This window comes from Chionomys nivalis, chromosome 8 (assembly GCF_950005125.1).
Source record: "Chionomys nivalis chromosome 8, mChiNiv1.1, whole genome shotgun sequence".
Classification (NCBI taxonomy): domain Eukaryota; kingdom Metazoa; phylum Chordata; class Mammalia; order Rodentia; family Cricetidae; genus Chionomys; species Chionomys nivalis.
The window spans coordinates 21,929,333-21,947,334 of record NC_080093.1 but is presented as its reverse complement, the minus strand read 5'-3'; the positions used below and the strand labels follow the sequence as shown (position 1 = coordinate 21,947,334).

Genomic DNA, 18,002 nt, shown 5'->3' with positions numbered 1-18,002 from the left:
ATGTGGAAGTCAAAGGACAACCTTGGGTGTCTAGCTCTATCTGCTAACTTGTTTTTGAGGCAGGCTCTTTCTTGAATTGTTTGCTACTATACTATGCATGCCAGGTTAGTGGCGCATCCAGCTTCAGGGGTCTTGGCATCTCATCTAGTTTTAAGGGCACTAAGACCATACAAGCCACCACATTCAGCTTTTACCTGGGTTCTGGGGATCTGAAATCAGATCCTCAAGCTTGAAGAGTGGTATTTTTACCCACTGGGCATCATCCCAGCCCCTGCTCAGCTATATTTAATAGTCCAATAATAAACACATTTTTTGATACAAAACTTGAACATTTTCTTTAGGACAAACAGAGGTTAATAGGGGCCAGTTGTATGTTTCAGTAGGTAAAGGCACTTTCCACCAAGCTCTACAATCTGAATTCAGTCCCTATGATCTGTTAGGTCCAAATAAGACCCCCAAAATGGCAGTTCTGGTGACAGCGTCCTAAGCATAAGGACTTTGGCCATGTAAACAGGAGAGTCGTTTCTAGGTAAACAGAGGCCTAAAGATGAGTTTCTATATACCTCCCTTAGTCCACCTTCAAAGATCACCTTCAGGCAAAGGCAGTTCCGGGTCAATCTGAGCAACCTGTATCAGCTCAAAGACACCACCCTGCTGCTCTCTGGCTCCTATAAAGTGGTCCAGTTCAGTGGCTTCACTGCACCCTTGCTTACAAAGACCCACATGATGAGAGGAGAGAAGGGACCCCACAAGTTGTCCTCTGACTTCATGTGTTCTCTCTCTCTCTCTCTCTCTCTCTCTCTCTCTCTCTCTCTCTCTCTCTCTCTCACACACACACACACACACACACACACACACACATTCTAAATGTAATGTTAAAAAAAAGGAGGTTGAAAACGCTACTTTTCACCTCTCTTTATCAGTCTCTAGAAGAAAACAGAATATGGAAGAAAGAAAGGACCGAGCAGAATGGGTCAAAGGCAGGTGCTCAAGAAGGAAGATGGATGAGCAATGGCTGCCCAGGAGCTTCTCAGAAAGCATCCGGGAAGTAGGGGGATGGGTGGAAGTAAATCTAGGAAGGCCTTTCAGGGGGAACCCACGAAAGGAGTATCCATCAGCATTTGGAGTGAGTCCGACATGTACCATCTCAAAAACTTCTGAAAGCCCCACGCATGACAAGGGCAGTACATACTCTGGGGGATGTCCTCCGCTCGGTAGATCTTCAGCAAGAAGGTTACCCACCGGAGGGCTATCCCGGCTGGAAGTAACAAGTTGCTCTCCACGTCATCGCTGTCATTATCACGATCTCGTTTCTCAGGCTATCAGAGACACATGGTTAAAATCGGACAAATAAAAAGATGCATTTCCAGAAGAAACCAAGCTATTGATGCCCAGAACTGCCCCATTATAATCTCTAACGTTTGGAGCTTAAAGGTTCACCCACTGATTTTCCTTCAGCCTCAAAACCTCTACAACATCAATGCTTCAATACTTCTGTATCCTTTTGTAGTCCCATGAAAACCCATTTTAAGGATGTGTGTGTGTGTTCCTGTGTTCTCACTTCTCTCTGGCCAATTCATGTTCCTAGTTTGTTGTCTGATTTCTCAGAACTATCACTAACCCTTTGGGAAGAAGGAAGTGATGAGGTAAGGAACCATCATACAGAAGAATTCAGGTCTTTCTAATGATACAAAGAAGTTATTAAACACAAGTACATCTCTTAACTTAAATACTTATTCCTGGATGCCATGGTGCACACTTGTAATCCCAGCACATAGGAGGTGAAGCCAGGAAGATCAGAAGTTCAAAGCTAACCTTAGCTACATAGCTCTAACCAGAGGTGAGGCCAGCTTGGGCTACATGACACCCTGACTCAGCACCTTTGGCCCCTAAAAGAAAGACTCACAAATGCTAGGAAGCACCAAGAAGGAATCTGAGCTGCTATGATCATCGGTGACCATAAAAGGACAGCTTCTAGGAATCGGAGGAATCATGGGTGAGGGTGACAGTCTGGAGTCTGAGCTCTGTCTCTCTGCCCACTTGCTTAAGTTCTATTCAACAACAGAAGGTAGAGGATGAGGACTCACAGGGGGTTCATCTCCGGTTCCCAGGACAAACATGCTGACTTTCATGTAACCTTTGGCACCTGAGCTGGCATCTTCTGGGTCATTGAGAAGAAGCCATTTCCTCATGACAGCATGGCCTAGGAAAGAAACAAAGGACAGGGACATTATAAAGATGTGCCGGCAGGTCTGTGATTTCATTCAAGTCCCCAATCAGGTCCACAGATCAGCATCTCATGTTCTCAGTCTGCCGACATCTTAGTCCTGCCCTCCTTTCCCGGTGTGGCTCAAGCAAGAATCTTCAAGCTCCATAGCACTTTCATAATTTGATTTTAATAAGATCAAGAGATCATCACAAAACCAAGACATTACCTATCTATGAGTGTTAAAATCATCAAACACCCTCCCCATCTCAGAAACAGGCTCCTGTGATGCACTTGTCGGCATGCCTCTATGGAAGACGAGTTCTTTGCTAGCATTTATGAGGACCTGAACTCGATCCCCACCATTGAAAAGACAGTTCTTCAATCTCTGAGATTTTCTTAAGCTCTAAAATTTTCTTCAGAATTAGAAGGAGCTGAGATACAGGTTGATAGGGAAGACATTACTTACCAGGTTCATCATACACAAACCCAACATCAATCTGGGGAAAAGATGAAAGCAAGTTAAATGGACAGCATTGTGTTTGGATACAGTACCCTTCCTCTTGAATTTCCAAGATCTAAATTTCCACCTCATCCAGTCTGCATCAGCACCATGCCTGATGTAGAAGACTCTTAATGAATCATTGTTGAATGAATGACTTAGGATTGGAAGAGACCATGAAAGCGGGGCGACCCACATGTCCCAGTTTGCCTGAGACTTTCTGAGTTTCAGCATTGAAGTACCAGAGAAAACTGGGACCGTTAGTCACCCTGCAGAACATCATCTGGCCCCATCTCCCGTCCCACCCTCCTTCTTCTCTGGTTGGTCTGTCGTAATGTGAGCACTAATCTAATCTCTGGTAGGACAGTTCCATGATGTCTTTCCACATCTTCATAGTGATGACTCCATCTTGCAGATGAAGTCACTGAGGATCAGAGCAGTTAAGAGATTTCACCAGGGTGACAAGCAGGGATATGACCAGAGGTGTTTCTGACCCAGATCATCCTATGAGCATTTCAGTGACTGGAGCTTCTTCCTTCAGAAGGTAGCCCACCCTTTGAGAATGGCTGAGGCACCAATCGAGAATCGGCCCAGTGAGAATGACTTGAAAAGTGTAGCTTCTCTGGCCCAGATTCACTCTCTTTTCTCATTCACTTAACTGGCTTTGCAGAGGGAGCTCTGGGGCCATTGGTTAGTACAGCTTGTTAGGAGGCTTTTTACCATCACCGAGCACACCTTTTGTAGCAACGGCTTTGCTTCTATCCAGAGGTGGGAGCTGGCAAGGGCTCTCAGTGACACACAAGGTACCATGCTTATGGTGAGTTATGTAACTATTAGCGTTATACTTTGAAGGCAGACAAAATCCATGAAGTATGCAGTAAAAATCATGGTGTCTGCCCTTTACCTAGAACCCTAAGATGTCACCAAGATGTATGTCCTGAGGCTTGGCTATGAATCAGTTTCTCTATTCTGAGAGTTCTCACCTTTATATAATTGAAAGAAGTATGCAGTTGCCACTCACCTTAAACTCCCCCATCAGACAATCTGCCCTCAAGGAATGGGAATTATAAACCTGGAAGACAGGAGAGGGATGAGGGATGAGTTAGCGGCCTTCATCCAGTGGCCAGTGAGCAGCATTCCCCTGCCCCAGCAGCAGCATCCCCTTACCCGGATACTGATGATCTCATCCATGAGTTCAGAAGGTGTGATGTGCACATTGTAGAAAAATAGCTGTCAAACAACACAGAACACATTCAGATATTAGCCAGTGACTCAGGTCCAGGGGATCTGATGCTGATAGTTTGTCACTTTGGGTTCAATGCCTGGTACCACGTACACACAAACAAAAGGTATCCATGTCATTTCATTGTTTTATTGGTAATATGAGTTAATGACTTGGTTGAGGTGATGAATGTGAAAACTCTGAGGAAGACAGAGACTCCTGTTGTCCTCCTCACAGCAGCTCAGTCAACATAAAGCCTACATCTTGAAAGCGTTGATGGACAGATCTCACAGCTAAAGCCTCAAGTCTGTAGGCATCCATGTGCTATCGTCTGTCATCGACCTAAGAAGTACAGGTTTGAAGAAAATGGGGTTCCCCACCTCATCTGAACAAGACAAGAGACAGGGTGTTGAAGAGAAGAAACTGGTTGCTTTTTGTGAATGTAGACAGGAAAAAAGACAAAGCCCGAACGGGGCTGGGATTAGAAGTTGTAGGAAACAGAGAGAGACTAGGCACAAAAGCAGAGTGTGAAGCTCATGCCCCAGGAAGCTCAGAGCTGTGTCTCCTCGCCATAGCACAGCTGGCCTCCGAGAGACTCCGAAACCGTTTCTGCCCATACCCAGTCACGATTTTATAGTGTCTGAGACGACTGGTAAGGCATTATGCATCACTGCGTTGTCACAGAAGTCAACAGAACCAGACTGTGTTCTCAGTACAAGGGAAAAAAAGACCTTGTTTGCTTGTGCGGCTTTCCTTTAATATGAATTATTTTTGTAGCCAAGTAAAATTTGATACCCCTTAAAATATGAATCGCATAGTGGCACAGTCAACCTTCAGAGTCATTTTGTACTCTTAAAGACAAAGGGTGGATGCAGGTGACATCACATGCTCCGTCACCAGGATGAAGGGGCCCACAGGGAAACTGAGAATGACAGTGGGAAATCAATGGACGCTAGTTAGATGGCTTCAAGCCCACATGGCTCTCACGTCTCTCTCCGTACTTTACATTGGAGTCCTGGGCTGTACCTTCCAGTCCTTAGCCCTTGTGTTTCCCTCCCCTGTGAACCGGGTGGACTTGGCAGGAGGAGGGGGCGTGTACAAACAGGACAGACTGGGCGAGCAGGGCCGCACATTCTCCGCCCACTTACCTCATCAAAAAATGGATTGTTCCCTCTCTTGATTCTTGTTCGGTGTGTCTGACCACAGATGTGGACTTTCACCACGGGCCTTATGTTGTTGCCACATAACTGTCGGCCCTCAATCACTCTCACTCGGATCTGCAGGCACAAAGCAGAGCTGTTAGCAAACTCTCCCAGTTGTGTGGTGCAAAGGAATCCTCAGGTATAAGGATGGCTGAAACCAAGCAGGCACTTTTTACAGTACTGAGACCCTCAGTCTGGAAGGGGCATTCTCTGAACATCTCCAACATGGGAACTGCGACAAGTTCCTCAACCCAGATCAGCTGAGCAGGAGAAAGGATTCAGAGCTGGGAAGAGCAGGGAAGGCTTAGGTCCTGGCACTGTAGCCCTTTGCCTGGTCGTCAAGTGTCTCTGTGATAAACTCAAGCTGAGCGCTATGATAAACTCAAGTACAGAGCTGCTATTCTTTGCTAATTAGCTCCCACCTACTTCCAAAAGGAAGGAAGGTTCCCATTACATCCCTCTGAACAGCTTGTCTTCTTTGACTAAACCCTTTGTGTTCATAGGACTCTCCTTTCTGGGTTCATGCCCTTATATCCCTTCCAGCAGATGAGCCCCTGCCCACAGGAATAGGTCTATCATGATATCACAGCAGTGGCCATGGGGTGACAGCAAATACACAGAGCAGCAGAGCCCTCCCACCTGGAAGTCCTGCGGCTTGTTGGACAGCATCCGCCGGCTGCTCTTTCCTCTGGTGATCCTCCGAGCAAGCTGAGCCTCTGACAGCGTCCCAGATGGCCCCTTGGGTCCAGGGCCCCTGACCATGCCATCTACCCTGTCTTCATCCTGATCTTCATCCTCTTCTTCTGAAATATGGAAGGGGGTCCAGTTAGCTATGGTCCTTAGCCTGCAACTGTCTAGCACCCTGACTTCCTGGGTGTGTCCTGTTTCCCAGGTAACAGGTGAAGAAGAGATGCTTTTGGTGGCTCTGAGTGGCAAGCTGCAGCTTAGATGCAGCTTCTTTAAGAAAATTCATTTATGTATTAGGACCTTTGGTTGGACTGCCTTCGAAGAGACAGAAGAACGGCAGAGAACACAGGGGGAAGAATATTGTGGCCTTGGATTGACTGATGAGTGTGCTCTCATCTCTGGAGCCAGCTTGAGAGACAAGGAAATGCCATGGAGAACCAAACTTGTAGCCCGTAACCTCCACTTCCTGCCTCTCACCGCAGGTCCTCCTCTAGAGACTGACCCAGAAGCCACGCTGAGATCTCTCCTGCTCGGCTTCTTAATCCATGATCGCCCGTGATCACCAAGATTGCCCTCACAGAGGATGAAAACTTCCTTTTTCTTGCCAAGCAGCCACAGTGGTCGCTGTCATCCCCTTGTTGTTCTGTTTGCTCCCTCAACACTCATCTGTCCCTCCTTTACCTCCCAGCCACTTCACAGATTCACGGGAGAGTTTCCCCACACAGCAGGTTAATGTCCCCACCCTCTGCTGTCTCTGAGGTCCTATTCCAGAGGTGTCCCCTAACTCTAAGATACCCCCAGGGACCCCTTCTCACTGCCAACCTCCTCCTGCCTTCAACTACACTCAAACTTTCCTTTCCCTAAGAAAACAAAACCAACTCTGCCCTCGCTTTCACTCACTAAATCTCTGATACTTATTAACAAACTTTAGCTTTCCATTTCTTAACAGACAAAGAGGGGAGAGAAGATAGCACACTCAGCAAAGGGAGCCAGCCAGAGACATACAAATCCCTGGAGCTCATTGGTTAACCAGCCTAGCTGATTCAGTGAGCCTCAGGTTCAATGAGAGACTCCCATCTTAAAGGACAAGATGGAGAGCAACTGAGGAAGTTGTCAGACATTGATCTCTAGACACATATGTGTCAAAACTTCAAATCCTGGTTCTCTATAGGATCTAAGAAAGCCTAGAAGATGAAAAATAGCCCCATTTGTTCAATCTCCCTTTGGATTCTGAACCTCTCCCTTCAGGTCCGAACAACAGTAAGTGTTCCGTGAAGGATGAGGAAACCCTAAGGCGGGAACCCTAAGGCCTACACAGGCGGCTTCCCTTCCAGCATGCTAGTCCCTATCCTGCCATGGTACACTAACGAGACCCAGGCATGGATGTAACCCGGGCCACATACAATGACTGATACTGTCATGACCAGAAAGCACAATGCTAGGCTAGGAACTACCGAGTGGATGGGTGTGGCATCTTCTCAGCACTATCTTGACAAAGATCTACAAACTGGATGGGATGGTTTAAAACAATGTTCTCTGGCAGCTCCAGACTCTGGAAGAGAAACCTCAGGTGTTGGCAGTGGCACACTCCACACGGAGACTCTGAGAAAGAGTCCCCTAGCTCTTCCCACACAGAGGCTCCTAGTGGTTCTTAGCAGTCAGGAGTCATGTGACCAATTCTCTGCATGTCTGAGTGTCCTTACTTCATCTCCTAAGGACACCAGTCATGGGATGCAGAGTCTGCCGTAATTCAGGACAGCTTCATCTTAACCACCCACATCCACGCACTGTTTCCAAATGATGGGTTCTGAAGTTTCACATACACATGACTTTCTAGGGGACATTACTCAACCCGCTAGAGAAGGCATCTCTTGATTCTTCCTAGTTTGCTTAGCTACTTCTCTACACGGGCAGCCCCAGTCCATTCCCCCCACACCAGCTGCCTGCCTGGTACTCCCCCGATTCCTTCTGTAGTTTCCTAGGTGCTGGAGCCTGTGATCTAACATTATGGTTGCCCTCCTTCTATCACGCATCATCCCCGCGTGCTTGTTCAACTTTATACTTCTTCTCCTCTGCCTCTAGACAGTTCAGCCCATCTGAGAAAGGCACACATCGTCTCGACTGGCCTCACGAACCTGAAGTGGACGTCTAGGGTGACCTGGCTAGCTCCAACATTTCCAAGACAAAACCCGCTTGGATCCTGACGTGAGAGGGCCCCTTTAAGCCATGAAGGTCAAATTGGTTCATCTTTCCCAACTCCTACCTTTCGTATTGCTGAGAATATGCCCGGATAATGCACAAGCTAGGCAAGCATTCCACCACCAAGCTACGCAGACATTCATGAAGCACTCATATACATAAAATACATAAAAAATAGATCTTTAAGAAGAATTATACTAAAAACTACTATAGAACATAAAAAAGGAAGCTTCAAAGCCCAAAAGGGTAACATTGCAGCAGGATGTCTAATTGCAATATTTCTGGGCTTCTTTCGTCTTTCTTTACTGTTGTTTTTAGAAGTTATAGAACTGTGTGCTACTGTAAGATATCCAATATACTTCCACCCAACTCTTGGATAAATAGCACTAAGTGTGCCCCAGGAAACTGCTGACATGATTCTGGTACACACACACACACAAGCACATGCACGCACGCGGGCGCACACACACACTACTAAAGAAAAGTACTTAGAGAAACACATCTGCCTTTGCCAGCACAGTGTAGGCCACACTACCTCATGGGCCTGTCGACAGAAGATGAGGGGATACACGTGCAGTGATTTGTTGGGCTTCTTTAAAAAGTGGCTTTCATTTTCTTTTGTGCATTTGGGTGTTTTGTCTGTGTATACATCTGTGCACCATGTTCATTGCAGAGCTAGAGAAGGCCAGAAGAAGACATTGGATCCCCTGGAACTACAGTTACAGATCACTGAGAGCTGGCTTGTGGGTGCTAAGAATTGAACCCTTGTCCTCTGAAAGAGCAGCCAGTGCTCTTCAACCACTGAGCTGTCTCTCTAGCCCCTGTTTGTTTCATTTTTGAAGAAGAATTTATCACCTTGGCTGGGCTGTTGTTCCTCAGTTTATATCTTATCTTTGTATTGACTGTGAGCTCCTTGTGGCCAAGCACTGTCTTTCTCATCTCTGCAAGCAACGTGCACCGGTATCAGTAATTGCTTTTCTGAAGTCGATCAAATTTACCTCCAAGCAAAAGCGCTTTGTTGTTCATGAAATGATATAAATTTGAACTACTGGAGTCAGGCTATGAATGAAGCTTTGCTTTTCTTTAGCTGGGTAAAATATACATTTAACAGATGGTTCTTTAAAAATAGATGTGCAGCTTTAAAAATAGCTCATTCTGGTAGCAGAAATGTATACTCCAGTCAAGCTGACTGGCGGAAGGTGGACAAGTTGCCATGGTAACAAGTTTCCAGGCTGCTAAGTCTGTAGACCGACTCAGCCCATCTTTCCAAGGTGGCCAGTGAAGGGGACATCTTTGACACAACATATTGCCAATCAACCACCAATGTCCCACGCACTACATCTCTGTCATCTTGACATAAGGGCTCATCGAAAGTATCCTTCAAAGAGAACTCCTGCAGAGTCCAATTCCTTGGTCAATGGTGATAGCCAGCTTCCTCAGCTTGCAGAGGGCATTCTCTGACCATCTTACCATGGTTCTGTCGTTAAGATTTCACACTGTGTGCAGCAGCCATTGTGTGAGGAGATGCCTTTAGCAGTATTCGTCACTGGCAGTAGCTGCCAGTAAATATATCTTAGGGGAATGAGTTTTTTTAATTCCTGTGTCTTCTGAGGTCCTTTCTGTGATGCTTGCATTTTAATAAGCAGATACTTCTTTTGTATTCAAAAAAGATAACAAGATAAAATTACAAAAAAATTGAAAATATCTATATAAGTTAAGGGGAGCAAGGGGTAATAATTCTAGACCAGATGTCTTGGGTATGCCATTAAGGTGTGCAGTAGTGAGATCGGCAGTTGTGGTCTTGTCTTCCAAAACTTAGTTTTCTTCCCCCATTCCTTTTCCCTCTTTTTGTCTTCCATCCCTTTTTTTGTATATTCTCAAATAAGTGACTTTCTGCCTGAGTATGAAGCCAGCATGCTGAATGTCACCCTGACCCAGCCTTGGTGAGGAATCATTTTATATAACAAAGCATACACTCAGGTGAGTGAATCCTCTTCATTGCATCTTGTCATATTATACTTACATTGTCCCTGATACAGCCTGCTCTTTGGTAGTACAGTGCATAGTGATGATCTTTAAAACCCCAATCCAAGGGACCTAAGTGCTGGTTCATCTCCATCTCAGACCAGCCTAGCAGGCCGACCAGGATCGTGGGAACCTCTGTAGGAGACTTGTCATGTGCTTGCCCAGGGCCTGCCATCGAGCTGTCAGGACGCAGCTTCTTGGGCCTGGGTAGACTCTCCAGTCTACAGTGCTACCAGGACCAGGCTTCCACAGATGACATCATGCCAAGAACTAAGAAAGAGTCTCGGGCCAGGCGGTAGTGGCACAAGCCTTTAATCTCAGCACTCAGGAGGAAGAGGCAGGTGCATCTCCGTGAGTTCAAGACCAGCCTGGTCTACAAAGCTAGTTACAGCAGCCAGGACTGCTATAGAGATAAACCCTGTCTCAACCCCTCCCCTCATAAAAAGAAACAGTAAAGGGAGCCTTGGTGGCAGCAGGGGGTGGGGGTGATCTTCCTTGTGAGGGTCGGTCACTTCTAAGGAAGCAGAGCACACCACTCTGGGGAAATCATATTTGTCCCCAGAGTAGTTTAGGCTCCTAAGGCCAATCTAAAGAGACGAAATCTCCCTCCGCCTTAGAGAGTTTAATAAACTGCTTGTTCTGTATCCTTTCTATTCCTCTGGGATAAAATTCGTTTTCAGTACCACTGTCATGAGAAAACATCAAGGGAAAGTCAAACTCAGCCTTGTGAAAGACTGGATTGTGTTATAGACCTTCCCTCTACCTGAGGCTTGAAACCCTTCCCAGAGGCCCCAGGCTGCCCCTGTCCAGAGTGACATCTGACGACAAAATGACCCGGGAGGACAAGTGGCTTATGCTGAGGAAATAATTGACCAGAAGACAGAATGAGTGTTTGGGGGAAGAAAGAGGATCGGGGCTCAGAGAAAGAAAGTCCAAGGGCAAGTGGTTGAGAACACGTTCCATCAATCACACCTTTGGGAGCCATGACACATGGAGGAGAGCAGAGGAACTGCTCTTGAATCTCACAGCCTGGTACACGGTATCCAGCGGAAACCACAAAGCTGAGGCAGCTCCGTAATGGTGCTACCGTCTGTACGTACTGGATGAGCACTGCGAAAGTGGTCACCGTGGGAGCTGTTCAGTCTCCCCTCTACTGGAAGGGCATTTTGTAAAGAACTGCACCTCTCTGGTGGGCAGGCTGCTATGGGCACTGAAAAGGCGGTTTCTTTCGAGACTCTGCATGCGTTAGCTGATTCTCCTTGGGACTTCAGGAAGGCCAACTTACCACCCATGCCTGACACGCTGGTCCCGCTCAGTTCATTAGGGTGTAGAGCCGAAGGTGGGTTATAGCCGATCACCAGGTCAATGGTGGCCTGAATAGAAAGAACCCATTGCACAGAGTGTTAGTGCAAGGGAAAGAACATTACAGATGCAGCATGAACAATTCAGTAGGAGTAGCAGTCTTGGGAGGACTGGCCGAGAAAGTGAGAGCGAAAAGGTAGCAAGGGTGATGTCACATTGGACTATTCCTATCTTCACCTAGGTGAGCCGGGGAGGGTGAGAAAGAAGCTGCTTTGTCACAGGTTGCCAAGGGCAACCTGACTGACTGAAGTAAAGCTGTAAGAAGCGTGTGTGAACTTGCAGCTCACTCCTGTCCTGCACTGGAGATGGCCTCTGCTCACAGGATTACCAATGGACATGCTCATTTAAAATAATTACTTCACTTGCTGCTCATGAATACTGATTACTGAGATTTGTTTTTATACTTCTCTCCAGGAAAGAATTTTAAGTAACTAGCAAGAAGGTATATAAAGGCATAATCATAAGATAGACTGAAAGGGGAAACTGAGTCTGATTAGAGACAAATGCACAAATCATAAAGTTAGATATAACTGTCATCCCTCCTGTGTTAACTGTGATCCCACGATACCTAGGAATCAAAAAAAGAGGGCACCAAAGCAAGCTTATGCTTTTGTGTCTCATGAACTTACAAGACTTCCAAAAAGTTTGCTAGGAAAAACATTTTTTAATTGCCGCTTTCTCTTCAGTACCATGGATGGGAACCAGGGCCCTGCACATTCTGCTAGTTCTGCCCCTGAACTTCATCCTCAACCTTGAGGACGAGTTGCTAACTTTTATTTCACCAAACACCTGTCTATTTACTACCACAATCGTTTCCTAAAAGGAAGGCATTTTAATACCCAAAGTAAGGAAAGGCAAACTTTAAAGTTAAGGGAGTCCTTTGCAAAGGAGGATTCTCCACCTCTATCTGCTACCCCCAGACACATGTCAGGTTAGAAGATAAAATGCAGGGCCTGGAGAGGTAGCTCAGTGGTTAAGAGCACCAACTACTCTTGCGGAGGACTGGGATTTGATTCCCAGCATCCACATGGTGGCTCTGTAAATCCAGTCTCGGGTGATCGGATACCTTCTTCTGGTCTCTGTGGTCACTGTATGCACGTGGTACACAGAGATACATACAGGCAAAATGCCCATACACATACAATAAAAATAAAGGCAAATAAAATGATTTTAGTTCGAGGTCAGCCTGGTCTACAAGTGACTTCCAGGACAGCCAGAGCTGTTACACAGAAAAACCCTATACTGAAAAAAAATTTAAAGAAGATAAAGTAAATGGTAAGATATTCTAGTATTTAGGACATATCAATGCTAAAATTATTAGTTATTTTTCTGAAGTCCAAATCTAAGCGGACCTTTCTTCCTTCATTTACAGGCTTGCTGTGGCTAGTGACTCTCATGTGTGCAAGTATAGACACATGTATATACTATCATGAGTGCATGTATAGACACACATATCTGTATTGCTCCTGCTTTTTCTTGTCTGTTCATCAATGGATCAGCACATTGGTTCCTCATGGATCAGCACATTCGGTGCCTGACACTGGTCTGGGGACACCCACAGTCCCATGTCAAGCCAGCAGTATTTATTCCACATACCAAGGTCAACATGAAGGCTATGTGTGCTGGTACTATGGGACTCAAACTTAACATGAGAAATTGTACTTTTAAAACCCAGCAGAGTCCATGGTGGTTCATTCCCAGATTGCTGGTTTACATGCCGTGGTCCAATCGCCTCAGTATTCCTAGGGATGCTTAGGAATCTCAGTAAGGATGAAGACATCCCGGGGTGGGGGGGTGTTCATCTCAGTCCCAACACTTCGGCTGCTTTGGATAGTTGGATAATCCATGAACTCTCTCTTTTGTGCTTTTTAAAAACACCAGCAAGCCAAAAAAAAAAAAAAAAACCCACAGACATTCTGTCTTGCCTTAGTATCATTTCTCTCTGCCGGGTTTTGGGTAGTCCTATGGCAGAGGGCATTTAGGATACACGTGTTATGATCAGAATCCTGACTCAAGGCGAGCCAATAGCCTCAGGGATCAGCGCAGCCATATTAGCATCGTCTCTCCTGGGTTCCGAGAGGCCTCAGCTGTGACAAGGCTTACAATGATGCCTTTAGTATAAAACTTTGACCCAGGCCGGGCGGTGGTGGCGCACGCCTTTAATCCCAGCACTCGGGAGGCAGAGGCAGGCGGATCTCTGTGAGTTGGAGGCCAGCCCAGTCTACAAGAGCTAGTGCCAGGACAGGCTCCAAAGCTACAGAGAAACCTTGTCTCGAAAGACTAAAAAAAAAAAAACTGAAAAAAAAAAAAAAAAAAAACAACTTTGACCCAGGTTCAGGAGCAAAATACATTGGTCAGAAAATTAGAAGTCATGGGCTGAACACGAGAGTGTTTGAAGACTTCTTAGTCATGTAGCATCTAAATCTGAGTTGCTTGAATTCTTCTTTTTTTTAACATGGGATCTCATTGTGTATCCGTGGCTGATCTGGAATTCACTGTGTAGATCAGGCTAACCTCACAGAGATCAGCCTGCCTCAGTCTCCTGATTGCTGGGATTAAAGGTGTGCATCACCACACCCTGCTTTGAATTTTGGTTTTATGTTAGCCAATATATACTTACGTAGAGGGGCTGGGATGAGAAAGTAGTTGGCAACCAGTGTGGTGACAGTGGCCATGACATTACTGTCTTAACACAGATGGTAACAAAAACCTTCTGTTTGTCTGCTGTGTTATCAAAGCGACCCAAAGTTAATGGCAACCACTTAAATGCCAACACCCACATGGATAATACCACTGAGCCAAATCCAGAGGGATCCAGCTTACCATATGGAAGTCTGTCTGTCAAATCTAAATCAAACCTCAAATTTGCTGACTCTGTGACTGAAAATTGAGGAGGATAAGGTTCATATAAATTGGCAAATGGATCCATTTATCATGAAAGCCAGATTCCCGGTGTTTCGCGTAGAGATTGTCAAACCAAAGTCTTTCCTAAATGAGTATGTACTTAACCATCCTATTTTGTCTTTCCACCGAGCAGAGAGCTCACCCCAGTGTCTTGTCCCTTTTCGTTTAGCAGGGGTATCTGTTTGTAGGGTGAAGATCTGTTCTGGTCCCCAGTCAGGTCCTTCAGGGAGACAGTCGCGGTGCCGATTAGTCTGCAGAGGAGACAAGAAAACATACAGCAACCTCAGTGGGGGCATGGGTCCACGGACCCTTAGGTACTCGGTGAGGGCATGCGTCCACGGACCCTTAGGCCATTTGGTAGGGGGCGGGAATGCATCCACGGACCCTTAGGCCACTCGGTGGGGGCATGCGTCCACGGACCCTTAGCCATTTGGTGTGGGGGGGATGCATCCACGGACCCTTAGGCCACTCGGCACCCTCACATCTACTCAGCCAGTAACCGCCCTGGCAGGAATGCCGACACCCTAAAAGAGACATGTGCCCTGTCTTTGGCTCTCAGACTATTGAAACAATGGGTCTAAGAAATTGGAATTCCCCTAGGGTGACTCGTGCTAGGAGAAGAAAAAGGTTAAAATGTATCAGCCAGCAGAGGAATTTGTGGGAGATTAGCAAGGATAAATCGCTGATGGGTGGGGACCACACACACATCACTTGATCAGAACCTACTTAGTTCTGTGTACCTATTGCTCCCTACTAACATAAACCATAAATGTGAACCCCAAAGATGGACTGGGGGGGGACGCAGTTCACTTCTGTTACTCTCCCTAGTGTGGCCACATCGAATAATCTTCCTTTCTCTGTCTTTTGCTGCTAGGTCTCTCTCCAATTGACTTCCTGAGGACAGATAGCTGAGCCTAGCTTCTTAGGGCCGCCAGGGCCCAGGCTTTGACCCATAACATCGTATTAAAAAATCACAACATATCAAATGTGGGCCAGAGTATTTCACAGTGAACAGAACACGTCTGACTTTTCCATGACAAGGTCATCGGAGAGTCAAACTAAAACATGAAATTCTGATTGTTGTGAATGGGAGGGGTGGGATAGGGGAACAACTGAATACAGCCCTCCAGACTCCAGAAGGAGAGATGTAAGAAAAACCTCAGAAACCAAGGGAAGCAGTCCTCTGTCGTGGGGACTGAAAAGGACCCAGACACTGCCTACTGGACAGCATTTCCTTGTGTCAACCTTCTCAGAGAGTCACATCCAGTCTAGGCTGCTGAGGCCAGTCTTACAGACGGGGCTGACTCGCTGACTAGCCCGTACCCTCCGCTGCAGCATTGGAAGGAAGATGTACTCTGTGCAGTCTCTTCCTGGTCCCAGCAATCACTGCAGGTCTCTGTCACTCACTCTTTGGCTCCCTGCTGCACAAGTCTAGTGGGCGGAAAAGTACAGGGTGTGCTTTTCCCTTGCATATGCTCCCTGGGCACACTGGCTGCTTCTGTTTTGCTCAGCCCGTTGTCTGGACTATGGCAGGCGCTTAAAGGTCTTTGTGGGATGATTGGAAAGAGTGAGTAAGTCTACAGGTGCTGCGAACGAATAACTGAAATTTTTATATAATTAAGGCCTGTTTTAAAAGGATTTTTTTTTATAGAACACACACCCTCAGGGAGTTAATATTAAAATGTTTAAAGAGAAAAGTAACCCTTGAAAAATTGTCTGTAACTTGGAGGATCGTGCCGTGCACTGCACCCCCGTGTCTGCACTCTGTGCGCTGGCATCCAGTTCGCGAGCTTTGGGCAAGAGGGCTGGAGGTTAAAATACAGATGCAGAGACAGACCAACACACACAGACCTTTTAACACTGATACCAAAGCCCCAAGAATGCTCTTTTATTGTGTTCAGGGGCAGATTATATAGAGACAGCCACGCCCCAGCCAAACCCACCAGAAACCACTCTCCTGCCATCAGGAACTCCTGAAGATCTCGTGCTCAGGGCAGTTGTAGGCACTCAGATCAGGGGTCTACAAGAAATTCAGGATCTGGGGTCTCACTGCTCCCAATAGGATGGGACCTGAAATGTGGGTGGAGGTGTGGACCAGAGAGGCACAGAGCCTGGGGGCTTTCATTTTAATGTGCAAACTGCAAAAGGGGCCCTCCATATACTTCAGTGTTGAGCTGTCTTACTCCGGGAACAACAGATTCTAAGACATGGGACGGGAGCATCATGGCAGCTTCACGCAGTTTGTCCAGTAGTCTGGCCTATTTGCCCATGGTTTCTTGGAAGAGTATATGTTCTGATACAGAGCTGTATGTACATACAACTTTCAGCATATGAAAACCATCACAGGTTCTCATCTTTTTCTGATACAGCACAAGACAGCCTGCCCCTAGTCAGCAAGAGGAACGGCATTTCCTCCAGAAGGATGGGCGAGCTTTTCACTTGTAGGTCCATACAGCAGTCAGGTCTACCAAACAGTGCTGAGAACTTACGGGAACTTTATACAGTACCTTAAGGAATGCTAGCATATTAAAACAATAATTAATATACTTGGAGCGTTGTTTTCTCCTTGCTTGGGTTTGATTTCTCTGACATGATGAAGACAGAGATACACACCTCACTCCACCTCCACCAGTCAAGACAGTTACCCCATGGTACAAGATGACGGCCCTACTATTTCCATCACACTCTCACGGCCCTCACAGGCACCCAAGAAGAGTTTTGTCTCATGGTTTTTAAATATGGCAATCAGTCATGGGGTGGGTCAAATTGATATTTTAAGAATAATGAAATGGGGGACTGGGGTCAGTAAAATGTTTGCTGCCAACGCACAAGAACCCGAGTTTAGTCTCTGCACCCATGTATAAAGCTTTATGTCGAGGTACACACTTGTAGTCCACTGCTAAGAAGGTGGAGATGGGGTTGGGGTCCCTAGGGCTTGCTGGCCAGCCAGCCTAGCCTAACCAGGTACCCTAGGTGCCCGTGAGAAAGACATCTTATCTCCAAAACAATATACCTGGCTTCCAGGGAGTGACACCCAAGGTTAACTTTTGACCTCCTCACACGAGTCCATCTGTGCACATGATCACTCACACATACACAAAAAATTAAAATTACAAGTTTAAAATTTTAAGAAAATCAATAAAAATAACTTAGAAGTCACCAGGGAGGGTTGGGGAGCTGACTCAGAGTTTAAGAGTGTTTGCATGTTGTGCAAGCCTGGGGGCCTGAATTTGATCCCCAGAACCCTTGTTAAGAGCCAGGTGTAATAGACACATCTGTAATTTCAGCACTCCTGCCTGCAGGTGGGAGGCATGGACTGGGGGTCAGCTAGCCTGATTGACGTACATGGAGATGGGACAAAAACCAAGGGAGACCCTCCCTTAAGGAGGGGAAAAGTGAGAGCCATTCCCAAAGGCTCCACTCTGCACAGTGGATGTGCACACAGCCACACATCACAGGCACTCTCTCTCTCTCACACACACACACACATTCACACACACATCACAGACACACCATACACACACTCATACATATGTATGAGTATATACGCATACACACACATATCACAAGCACTCACACCATCCACTCAAACACACACACACCCTATGGGAATAAACACCATGCAGACATTCCCTACAGGTACTAATACCATACACACACATATACACACTCACACCATGCACATACACACAC

At 46.4% G+C, this 18,002-nt stretch overlaps 1 protein-coding gene across 2 annotated transcripts in view; it reads right to left on the bottom strand.

Moving 5' to 3' along the window:
* Nucleotides 1-18,002, bottom strand: part of Myof (myoferlin) — a 146,060-nt gene that overhangs the window by 81,222 nt on the left and 46,836 nt on the right. For both annotated transcript variants that reach the window (XM_057777697.1, XM_057777696.1), the window contains exons 4-12: nt 14,452-14,560; nt 11,329-11,416; nt 5,772-5,935; nt 5,079-5,207; nt 3,876-3,938; nt 3,730-3,780; nt 2,676-2,706; nt 2,088-2,203; nt 1,193-1,319 (exon numbers count right to left, since the gene is read on the bottom strand). In XM_057777697.1, the coding sequence (XP_057633680.1) occupies nt 1,193-1,319; nt 2,088-2,203; nt 2,676-2,706; nt 3,730-3,780; nt 3,876-3,938; nt 5,079-5,207; nt 5,772-5,935; nt 11,329-11,416; nt 14,452-14,560 (878 nt within the window). The remainder of the gene's footprint in view (nt 1-1,192; nt 1,320-2,087; nt 2,204-2,675; nt 2,707-3,729; nt 3,781-3,875; nt 3,939-5,078; nt 5,208-5,771; nt 5,936-11,328; nt 11,417-14,451; nt 14,561-18,002) is intronic.